The sequence below is a fragment of the Monodelphis domestica genome, chromosome 4 (assembly GCF_027887165.1).
Source record: "Monodelphis domestica isolate mMonDom1 chromosome 4, mMonDom1.pri, whole genome shotgun sequence".
Classification (NCBI taxonomy): Eukaryota; Metazoa; Chordata; class Mammalia; order Didelphimorphia; family Didelphidae; genus Monodelphis; species Monodelphis domestica.
In genome coordinates, this window is record NC_077230.1 from 378,228,238 (window position 1) to 378,240,543 (window position 12,306).

The 12,306-nt window shown below is 40.0% G+C and overlaps 1 protein-coding gene and 1 long non-coding RNA gene across 5 annotated transcripts in view; one reads left to right on the top strand and one right to left on the bottom strand.

Annotated features, from left to right (window-relative positions):
• Positions 1-12,306, top strand: part of LOC103092121 (uncharacterized) — a 72,600-nt gene that overhangs the window by 15,529 nt on the left and 44,765 nt on the right. The window lies entirely within an intron of this gene.
• Positions 2,967-12,306, bottom strand: part of STX12 (syntaxin 12) — a 32,856-nt gene continuing 23,516 nt past the window's right edge. Inside the window, exons 4-9 of one of the 2 annotated variants that reach the window (XM_056795441.1) lie at positions 10,554-10,691; positions 10,022-10,065; positions 8,697-8,838; positions 7,524-7,596; positions 6,944-7,026; positions 2,967-4,608 (exon numbers count right to left, since the gene is read on the bottom strand). In XM_056795441.1, the coding sequence (XP_056651419.1) occupies positions 4,516-4,608; positions 6,944-7,026; positions 7,524-7,596; positions 8,697-8,838; positions 10,022-10,065; positions 10,554-10,691 (573 nt within the window). In that variant the 3' untranslated portion in view covers positions 2,967-4,515. The remainder of the gene's footprint in view (positions 4,609-6,943; positions 7,027-7,523; positions 7,597-8,696; positions 8,839-10,021; positions 10,066-10,553; positions 10,692-12,306) is intronic. The other variant, XM_001372477.4, reaches the window with a different exon arrangement.

The window sequence follows — 12,306 nt, forward strand, 5'->3', positions numbered from 1 at the left end:
GCCTTGGTTGAACCTATTATTTTTGTGATGATGTGTCTTGCTTTTCCTTTTCTTTTTATTGGATCAAGAGTAGAAAGTGGTAGGAAGTGGCACATCCTGAACCTTTTTCTCTAAGGAAACAAATTCTTAGATCCAAAAAGAGGGAAGGAAAGAGGCATTTATTGTGCTTACTGTGTGCCAGGCAGCATTAAGCACCTTACAAATATCTCATTTGTATCATCATAACAACCCTGGCACATAGATAGGTACGTTTATAATCATCCCTATTTTATAGATGAAGAAACCAAGATAGAGGTTAAGTGACTTGCCTATGTTCACAGTTACTAATCTTCTGAGAAATCTTCAGAATTTGAACTCAGGTCTTCTGATTCCAAGCCTAGTGCTCCTACTGAGCCACCTGGCTGCCTCTAGGCAGAAAATAAAGTGACTTCAGCAAAAGAGGAACACATTCAAATACAGATCAAGCTCCACAAGGTTCAAGAGCCAGTTTTACTCTAAGATGCATGCCTATAAATCACCGAGATGAAAGGAATCTGAGAGATCTGTAAACTCAGCACAATTCTCCACTACAGCATCCCTGAACCTGGCCATCCAGGCTACCCTTGAAAACTTGAGACCACTGAGAACCATCAGCTCCCCTAAACAGCCCATTCTGTTTTTGGAATGCTTAGATTCTTCTAGGTAAATCCTGTACTTTACTAGAAATACCTCAGCCTTCTTTGTGTACTTCAGTGAGATTTAACATCTCAAACCAGGTAGGGCAAACAGCTGGTGATCAAACTTGCAGTGCAACATAGGAAATTTAGTTTGGATTTAAATTTCACTCTTAGGGAATCCAGATTACATGTGGATATTTGTAGGATCACCTCTTCCTGAACATATTTCCTGTCCTGTTTTTGGCTAGCTCAAAGAGCTACTGGAGACAGGGTGAAATAATGCCTCTCATCTATCTCAACCTGGTGAGTCTGTAAAATAGGTTTGAGACAGGAATGCTGAATCCCAACTTAAGTTCTCTCACTACAATTTTTTTTGTAGCTCACAACATCAAGAGATGGGAATAATTTGCTCACCTTATTTTCAGAGTGATCTCTGAGGAACAAATATGTCTTCAAAATGCTTTAAGCAACCAAGAAGACCAGTATTCACTCACTAATTTCCAGGGATTATGGGGATCTTTAAAGCTTTCTGTCTTTGTGATCCATATACTTAAGTAGTGGTAACTTTTGGTCAACAGTAGGTGTGATGAAATGGAAAGAATTCTGGATTTAGAATTAGAGAATGTGAGCTCAAAATTCCATGTGTGTCTAAAAGCAAACAAATCTTTCTGGGCCTTGGTTTCCTCATCTATAAAACTAAAGGGTTAAACAAGATGGCCTCTAAGCTCTTTTGGGTTCTCTCAATCATATGACCCTAGATGAAGCCTCTTTGACCTTTCCATTTCTCAGCACTCAATTTACTGAGGTGTTTTTCCCCCCACCTGGGAGTACCTATAGCCCAAGAAGCCTCAAATGCCTTTCTTACCCCTATAATCCTTTCTGTTCTAGCCATGTTCCCTCTGTTTCCAGCACAGTGGATGCGAACACAACCCTTTTGGTTCAGGGGGGCAGCTTGTACTGCTTAGCTCTCTTATAATGCAAAAAGCCTCTTTGTTGGAGTACTCGCATCATCAGTGATGTCAGTACAGGTTTGCAGACTGGGAGGCGGCCATCCAAGGCCTCAACATTGTGATCTGGAGAGCCTGGGGAGTTTCCTTTGGATTCTGATTTATCCCTAATGGGACAGGTAGAAAAGGAAACTTGCTAATACTTGGAAATGAGTTTCTAGATGAGAAATCGGAACACTGGAGGCACATTTGGAATCTGAAAATTTCCTTGGATTATCTGACACCCAATAGATTACAGTATTTGAAGGCAGCATGGCAACACAAGGGTCAGAGGCCCTGGATTCAAACTGTAGCTCCTGCTTATTTGCTAGGATTTTGGTAAGCCTCTTGGTAAGCAAATACTAGAGTGATCTGCCATTTCCTTCTTCATTTATTTTATAGATGAGGAAACTGAGGCAAACTGGGTTAAGTGACTTGCACAGCTAGTAAGTCTGAGGCCAGAATTGAGCTCAGAAAGTTGAGTCTTCCTGACTCCAGGCCTGGTACTTGATCCATGGTACCACCTAGCTTTGTATTAGATTCAAGACAGTCATTTCAAAATTTTTTCTTGAGTCCAGGATACCAGAGGGCCATGAGATACTCATCTCTCTACTCTTCCCTCCCACACTATCCTGAGATCATTTTAGAACCCAGAAGACTCCTATTGTCAACATCCTTGCAATGGTCAGAGAGCTTCAAAACTTCTTTCCACCACACAGTCCTGATTTGCCTGAGAAGAGATCCTGGTTTTGTTCAGTCTGATGAAGGACAAGCCCATTAATGCACCCAGATGGCATTCCTTTGGATATACAAACTAAATAAATCCTCTGGAGCTTTAGTCCAGATGAAGAATCTGAGAATTTTGGTGCTGCAAGGAGACCTACTCTAGAATCATGCTCCATGGCTCACTGTGGCATGGCAATGATCCCATAGATGATCACAGCAGATCACAAACTGTGACAGGTCCTCCAAATCTAAAAGAAAAGGCTCAGAATACAGACATGGTGACAGACTGACATGACATGTCTGCTGACAGGGTATCAGTGTGGCTGGGTTCAGAGGCTCATCACTGGATCCTGCATTTTCTCAGTAATACAGAACATCTCCAAAGTCAAGGGGGTGGGGGGATGGATTGGGTGTGATCTTGTATTAGCAAGAGGGCAAGTACCCACATTATTCCCAGAAGTGTTAAAGGGATTTATTAAGTCTACAACCTTGTCCCCAGAACTCACCTGGTACCACCACCCTTGCTCCTAAGGGGCAGCAGAGTGCAGACTGACCACTCATTCTATTGGGACACTGATCCACAGAAATGTACTCAGAAAGCTTTTAAAAATGTTTATTGATATTAATTGGATGGAATGTTGGTTCAATAGTGCAAAGAAACATGTGCAATTCTGGGGCCTTGTTTTTCCTAATTTTCACAGTTGAATAAGTCAAAGAGAATTACACAAACAAGGGAGTTAGGAGTGGGGCAACGGACATTGAGACACTTGAATCAGCCCTGCTCTAGCTAGTTCATCATCAGGTGGCTTGGTTCACATTTGGGTCAAAGCTGGAAAGGTTGCACTCACTCCATTTGCTCCAGGCTAACATGTAGAAGAAGCAGTAGAGGAAGAAGACCTCATAAGCATGACACAAGAGCAGCTTTATTCCAAACATTTTTAGCCAGTCCAAACTATATGCAAAGAGCTGAGTCTTTTGTTTATAAATTAGTTTCAAGGGCTAGCATTACTATTCCAAACAAGTATTATTTACAAAAATGAACTTTTTACCAGCTCTAAGAGCCTCAGGTTCATAGGACAAGTTATTAAAAGAAAAGTATTGGCTAATTTAAAAAATGCCTTTCCCGTTTAATGCCAGCAACTTTTGAGGGGTAGGGACTGGGGGCATTCAATCTTGTGACAGCAACAATCACCATTCACCAGCAATATAGAATCACATACTAAATGAAAGTAAATTTAAATCACTGCAAATTCGTTGCTTCCATTTAGCTTGTGATAAGAATGCAGCTCTTAACAGGAGTGATTACTCGGTCTCTCTCTTTCCATAGACATAAGAGAGATGGGCCCCAGGAAATACTAATAAATATATTGGTTAACGAGCTCATTTAAAAAAAAAAGTGCCATCTGAACCCAATCTGAATGGAGTGAGGCATTTAATGTTACATGGCCACTATGGACTAACCTCAGCAGAAAACTAAAGGACAAAATATGAAGCCAAATGGGAGGTGTGCCCTTAATTAAGACTGGCCAGTTCAAATCTATATTTCTCTTCACCCTGATCCAATGTGTAAGGTTGCACATCTAGTGGAAAACACAGGGATGAAATTTTCCAAAGCAGATGAAGAATCTTTTTCTTGGAAATTCCAAAACAAGATGGCAAGTAAGAAAAAGTGCTGGCTTATAAAAGTTTCCTGATGGCCTCCATTGCATTGGGTGCCAGAAAATCCTTCTGTTCCAGTTGCTGGTCAAAAGGCCAATCAGACACACATATAAAGACAACAAAAGAATGTAGTAGTGTGTTACCTGTTAAACAAGAACTTCAAGAATGGAATCATTGAGGACTCTCTCACTCACTCACTCATTCACTCACTCACTCATCAACAGACACTTGGGATAAAGAGCAATCAGAATACAAAAGAAAGCAAAAACCCACATAAATTAATTCCTAATTTGCGAAACCGATACAATTTGTACATAAACTGACAAATACAGCCCCAAATCCTAGTCACCAGCGGTTAGTTTCTACCTAGATTACTAACAGGGAGCTCAGGGATGCTCTCTCAAGGGGTCCAGTTTGCTCTGGAGACGCCAACACGCTCTTGCTTGGAATTTGGGCAAAAAGAGCGGACTCTGAGGGAAGCGGTCACTTCATTTGGATAACCATACGATAATGAATATCAAGATTCCTATAGCCACTGCAAGCACAAGCACCAGGATACAGATCTTCTTCCGGGATTTTTTCTAAGAAGAACAGTTAAAAGATTGATGAGAAAACAGCTCCTGGATTTTACACCTCCCAAAGCCACCTTCAAAGGGCTTTCCTTATATGTCTTCTAAGCCTTCTGAATAATACACATTGCTATCCAGGGAGACCTGCTCCAGAGAGCAGGCTTTGCTGGAACACAGGGCCCTCAATCCAAAAGGCCCATGTTAAGTACTGGGTAATGGAATTAATATTAAATTCAGGTGTAGGCTCTCAAACCTAAGAATGTAAAGAAATAGAATTTGGAGGTAGTGGCATGAGTTGGAGGTGGGCGTGATCTGATACCTATGATACTGGTCTGTGCTCCTAATACTGTGCCTTAAGCGCAGTCAAATATGAGTTCCTGGGAGGATCTACCTGTATCTTTCCTGTGTGCTTTTCCTCCTGACTTTGCTATTTCTGTCAGTGGCTTCTTCACTGGCTCTTACCAACATCCTGAGTCTGAGTTGTTATTGTAGATTTTCCCTTCTCTTTCACTGATCACATCTGTGGTAAGGATACAAGATTAGCTCTTTGCTGCAAAGCAGATGCTACAGGACAGAAACAGGGCCAAGATTCTGGAACTCTGAAGAAGGCAGTTTCTGGCTTTGCAGCAAAGAGCTAATCTTATATCCTTATAACACATCCCATGAATTATCAGGTGTTTCAATTCCTCCTCAGTAGCCTTTTGGGCTCTGCTCTCTGTTCCCATGTCACCACTGGAACCCCGAGATTCACCAACATCTATCCTAGCCTCCCAGTGGATCTTCACCCACTCCAGACCCATTAATGGCTCTATAATCTGACCAGATTAATTTTCTTCATATTGAGATTTGGTCTCCCTGCTCCTCTGCCCAAATACCTTTAGTGTCTAGCCTAATAAGTAATTTCAAATCCCTTTGTTGGTCTTTGGGGCTCAGCATAAGCTTAGACCACCTTACCTTTCTAGCCTTATCTCATTCTCCTTATGTTACAAGTGAGAATTCTGTGCTCCAGCCACTCTAGACAAGGAGATGACTACCCCACCTCTACCCCCACCCCCTGGCCTTTTGAGGCTGACATGCCTCTGCTCAAGCCTCTTCTTCCCCCTAGAAAAGTTCCTCTCCACAGTTTATGTTCTAATTCAATTCTACTCTCCTCAACATAGTTTCCACTTATCATTGCCCCTAGCTGGTAACAAACTTTCCAAGTTTCCTATAAGAGGCTGAGTGAAGTAAGAGATAAAGAATTGGCCAAAGGTGAAAAGACCCGAGTTCAAGTTTTGCATTTGGCACATTCTTTGCCTTTGCTGAGTCAGCTCTTGGGGCCACTAGGCAACTGAGACACTAAACTGCAAGAGAAGGTACTAGTTTGCATAGATGGAGAGTTTCTTCGGGGGAGCTCCTTGCACCAAAGAATGAAATCAAACATTCAGGAGAAAAAATGTTATCTAACAAAGACAGCTCTACTACTCTCAGGGTCTCTAAGCCTCTGTTTCTTCTCCTCTATAAAATGGGGAGAATGCCCTTTATATTATCTACCTGACAGATATGCTGCGGATATCCCAATGAGATCACACACATATAAAAACCCTTTGTGTGCTCAAAGACATCTCCTTGGCACAATGTCTTATTTGAACTTTATAGTGCTTCCAGTAGATTCCTCAAGTGGCACTGAGAACAAACCATCAAAATAGTAATTTATTTACTTTATAGAAAAGGTAGAACACTGCTGGAGTTTACGGGGAGGTTACGGGGGGGGGGGGGGGGCAGAGAAGCAGCTTAACTTCAAAAAACCCAGACCAACTAAAGCTCAGTGTATACCTCTATTAGGTCTGGATAGGAGATCTAGAAGGAGCTAGCCCCAGTCCCTGCCCTGAAGCAGTCCTCTCACAGACCCCCATCTTCTGTTTGCCGAACTTGATTCAGCCAAATGCTGAATCTGCACGGATCCCCTCAATCCAGTTTGTCCTCATTCTAATCAGTACAGATATGAAAGCTCAATCCTTCATTTTCAGTCACACGACTTCCAGGACACAGAGGGGCAGAGAATTAAGAGGCCTAGGTTTTGAATCATAGCCTGTGGCTTTGCCCCTTCCCTTTCTTGAGCTACCCTCTTCTCTTCTGTAAGACCAAGATTCTGAGTAGGTAGCATCCTTCACCTCCTACAGGAGAGTTCTCCTATTTCTAACCATAAAGTATGATATAAATAGACTTATTATTCAACTGAATTTCCAACATTGCCTAGATAAGAAGTAATTGTGCAGGACCAAAGACTGATTACAGCTGCTTATTTCTAGCATAAACTTGAAATGACTGCTGTAGTCTTGTGGAGCAGTCTTCCCTCCACATTTACCTGAAAGTAGGCAGCTCGCTGCAGCTGATCTGTGGCTCTTTCAACATGTACCTCAGAGCTCTCCACATTGGCTTCTATACTATCTGGAAAAGCAAGAAATAGTGGCAGTTACACACTCTCTCTCTCTCTCTCTCTCTCTCTCTCTCTCATACTCCTCTCAAGATAATGAATTGAGAGGCCTCCCTGTTGTGCTCCTCTCTCTGCTGCCTAAGGTTGCTATCATTGTTGGTATACTTGTACACACTGACTGTGCAGAGGGCTTAGGAGACACTGATGTTACATTTGTGTGGTTTGGGAAGCTGAAAACTAGGCACAACAATCAGGGCCAAAAACAGCCTGGCATCCATTTATGTGATAGAATTTAAACAGAAACTGGCAAATAGAGCTTGGAATGTAATAAAGTTCATGTGATGCCTACTTTTAAAAAGAGAGGATATTTGTTATGTAAATTATTTTTCAATATGTCCAACACACATCAGGCTCTTGCAAAGTTTAACTGTATTCTTTTCCAATATAAATGCAAACACAACAAGGCATTATCAGCCCCCCCCCCCTTTGCTAAATCATCAATAGTACATACCAATCAAATCTCCCTGATCATGAATCATCATGGCCAAATCTTTAAATATCTGATTGACGTCCAAAATATCAGCCTGTAGAACATAACAATCTTAAGTAACTTTTTGATTAATTTTCTCTGTTCCTTCCTCAGGCTTGCTCCCTGCTTCAGTTATTAACATGAGAGGAACAATGTATAAGTTTGCAAGTGTTTTAAAAACTTAACCTTAGGCAGGGGGGAGGGGGGAGGAGGAAAAGAAAATGATCTGTTTCCAATGAACAATGTATGAAAATGACCAAATAATGTTTTAAAAACTAAAACAAAAAAACAAAAAACAAAAAAAACCTTAACCTTAGGTACTTAGGACTATTCCCCCACAGATAGTGAATAAAGATGATGAAGAAACTGATGTTGTCCAAGAGTTGAATGATGGAAGTCTGAAGTCACATGCAGAGAGTTTAAAAGAAAGCAAGAGGACAGGCAGGGTCTTAGAGCATTGTAGATGGCTTTCTTAAGGAGTTTACTCATGAAAGAGAGAAGAGATGTAGGATGGTAGCAAGGATAGTCTGGTCTGGTCAGGTCAGCTAAAGATTTCTTTTTAAGGGAGGGAAAAGAGGTATATTTGTAGGCAACAGGGAAACAGCCAGCAGATAAGTTTGAAGATTTGTGAGAGAGTGGGATGTTAGAGATGGCAATATGCTGAAGACAGGACAGAATGTGATTAATGGGTTATGCAGTAGGGTTTATCCTTGTTATGACTCCCACAAACACAGAGCTCACAGTCAGTTCTGCTATAATTGAAGTCTTGAAGAAGTGAATTTGTTCCAACATAACTAATGCATCAGGGAACAATCTGAGGACATGGCATTTTCCCTTGTGCAAGTTTACCTCAAGAAACAGCAAGTGTTTGGAAAAACAAACCTAAGTGAACTGAATTGTTGAAGAAGACACAAAACTTCAAACAAGTACCAGCTACCTTAGTTCAGGTGTGTTATCTTTTAAGATTGTGTCTTACTATTTTTTTTTTGCATTTGTGAACTTTTCTATATGAAAAAATTCATTCATCATCCTAAGTTGAATGAATCTCAAAGACTGCCTGTTAAGGCTGCCTTTTAACCTGTATTCCACTGACTTGGCCAGCCTGGGCTCCATAGGAACTGGGTAGTAGGCTGAGAATTTATGGTTCTATCTTACCTCCAGCTGTCTGATTGCAGTTTCTCTCTCCTTAATAAGTTCAAGGTCTTGCTCTGTAATGGCCAACTCATCTTCCTGTGACTGCATCTGATTCCAGTCTTCATTGCTAAGGGAGTAATGGATGTGGCCAGAGAGTCCAAAGCTTCAGAGCAGAATATGCACACAATGTATAACATACACAGGTACCTGGTTTGCCAGAAAAGGCTCTCCAAGTCTGGTTACCAGGTATTCTCTGGGGAATTATTAGCAAGAGGAAAAGAAAGGCATTTGAATGGAATTCCAAAATTGAGAAAGGAGTAGCAACTGAATTAGTGAGGAAATTAGATAGTTTGGAATTCCCTTGAGAAGTTATAATCTCAAATTCTCCTGTTAAAAACAACACAGGGGATTTGTGGTCAGAGGATCACAAAAAAAGTTGGAATCCTGGTTCTGTTCTATGTTATCTGTATGACACTGAGCAAATCCTTCACTTCTCCTAACCTCAATTTCTTTGGTTATAAATGAAAGGGCTAGAAGAGATCAGAGATCATCTCAAGGTTTCTCTTGACTCTATACTTATGATATGTATAAACTGCCTAGACTAGAATCAGAGCTTGTTTTTCATTTGTCCCTTCAAAAGAAAGAATCCCAAAAGTTTTAGTGCAATTTTAAGCTATTAAAGCTTACATTATTACTAAGTCATTAAAGCTTAAAACTTCACTAAGGCCTTTGGTACACCCTGTATATAACGAAGGACCTATCTTAATATCTTTCAATGGGCATTTCTTTTGATCTAATACTAATGGAGAAAAAAGTTGGTGCAAAATCAAGACGATTTATTTTCAGATGTCAAAGGTGATAAAGGGAGAGGAGGTACATTCTATTTTTCACTATATAGGCTACATTAAAAATCTAGTACTGGGTATTTTCTGTGAGTCAAGTATTTATTGCTCATTTATTTCATATTATTCCAAATGTTCCATGAAATAGGAGTTGTGCCCATTTTACAGATGAGATGACATAGGCAAAACAACCAACCAAAAAAACAAACTAACAAAAAAAAAAACAGAGTAAAGGGCCATAGCCTGGTATAGAAACAAAAAGCACATACTAATTTCTAGTCTCTAAGCCTGATGACTATTTTTAAGTCCAGTGCATCAGGGTGGTTAACAGCAAAGATACAGCTTCCTTTTGGAAATGTCTGTCTTCCTTGAACTTGGCTCTTCCATAAGACAAGAATCCTAAATATGGCCTACGCTGCATGTAGCTCTGTATTTCTAAAAAATTTAAATGTAGTTAAATTCCATTTCCAAATACCCAACAAGATGGAGAGATAATCAATTTACCTGTCAAAAGAGACGAGCTGCTCCTCTCTCTGCCTCTCATCCGCCTATGAAAGAGGAGGGATTATTGCTGCTGGTATCCAGAAAAATACCAGAGACACACAGCATACTTGATAGCTTTTGCTTAAATAAGAAAGGAAGAGATATTTCTCAGCTGTGGCAGGGTCTGGAGAGGAATACAGGGCTCTGGCAAGATTGACTGGCTGGGTGTAAAGTGATTAAATTTCCTAGGTCTGGTCTTAAGAGGGAAGACTGACTGCATGGTACTGTAGAGAAAATGGATGTAATCAGATGAAGGGACTAAAGAGCCACAGTCTGCCAGGTTAGGGGGAAAGGGTCATAAAATGCCAGTGAGCCTGTAGGCTTTAGAAGGATGGACAACAATATTACATTAGGAACTGGGTCTGCACAAGACAGAGGGAATTAAAAACCAGATTGACATTTTCAGAAGACTGTCTACATGCTGCCAAAGAGTAAGGCCTAGGGGGAAAAAAGCAGGAAAATTGCAAAAGCTTTCTTCTTGAAACAAACTTACAGAAAGCCGAGATCCTGCTCTTGCTCGGGCAACAGTCTCCTTTTCTTTCTCGGACACTTTTCTCTGAACAGCCTGAAAGCTGTTTAAAGCTACAGAGAAGTCAGTCATCAAACGCTCCTTCTGAAGTCTCTGTAGGCGCTAAGGAAATGAAATGGAATTTTCCATTAATCAAATGGAATATTAAATTAGGGCAATTCCTACTAAAACCAAAACTACATACACAGTTGGTTACTGAAAACAAAAAAATGACTACAAAAGTCTCCTCATTCCAAAGCCTAATTCCTTGTGAAACTCAAATCTGTTCATTTTCTAGGCCAAATTTGCTGTTCCTTCTTTTAAGCTAACCAATCTCATCATTTTGTGCTGATTTTTCAGAAACTGAAAAGGGAATTCCAAATCTTTATTGCTCACAAAAGAATGTGAACTGGAGGAAAAAAATACTTAAAAAAAATTTTTTTTGACTATTTGTTACATTAAGGTTCCTACGTATCTTCCTCCCCCCCCTCCCTGAACTAGAGAAGGCATCATTTGACAATAAACACACACACACACACACACACACACACACACACACACACACACACATTGTTGGTGGAACTGTGACCTGATCCAATCACTTTGGAGTTCAATCTGGAATTATATCCAAAGAGTTAGAAAACAATATACCCCTTGATCCAGCAATACCACTTATTAGGTATGTTTCCCAAAGTGATCAGGGGAAAAGGAAAAGAATTAAGTTGTGGCATATGGTTGTGATGGAATACTACTATGTGGCAAGAAATGATGAGCAGTTTAATTTTTTAAAAACAGAGAAAGACCTACATGAAATTATGAAGAGCAAAATGAAGAGAACATTATATATAGCAATAGCAATATTGTTCGAAGAATAACTGTGAATGACCACCTCCAGAGAAAGAACTGATAAATGATGTAATGTATATAAATATATGTTTACATATGGAAATGGATATTCATAGTTATTCTTAATCTGCATATCATTCTTATCAGACAGTAGTATTCCATCACAATTACATGCCACAACTTGTTTAGTCATTCCTCAATTGATGAGTATCCTTTCAACTTTCAGTTCTTTGCCATTGCAAAAAGAACTGGTATAAATGTTTTAGAACATACAGTTTATTTTCCTTTTTCCCTGACCACCTTGGGAAACAGATCTAATAGTGGCATTGCTGGGTCAAAGGGTATGCATGGTTTTATAACTCTGGGCATAATTCCCAGTTGCTCTCCAAAATGGTTGAATCAGTTCACAGTTCCATCAACAGTGTATTAGGGGGTCAGCTGGGTGGCTCAATAGATTGGGAACAAGGCCCAGAGACCAGAGATCCTAGTTTCAAATCTGACCTCAGACACTTCCTAGCTGTGTGACCCTAGATAAGTCACTTAACCCCCATTGCCTAGCCCTTATAGCTTTTATTTCTTCAGTCAAAAACTGTTTGTGCTTATTGTTTGACCATTTGTCATTTGATAAATGGCTCATATTCTAACAAATTTGACAAAGTTATATATTTGAGACATGAGACCTCTACATTTTCCCCCAATTTTCTGCTTTCTTAACAAACTGAATACATTAGTTTTATTTGCACAAAACCCTTTTAATTTAATGTAATCAAAATGATTCATTTTACATCTCATAAAGCTCCCTATCTCTTGTTTATTCATAAATGTGATAAATCTGATTTTCTAATTTGCCTATTATATTCCCCTATGTGTCTAGGTCAAGTATCCATTTTGT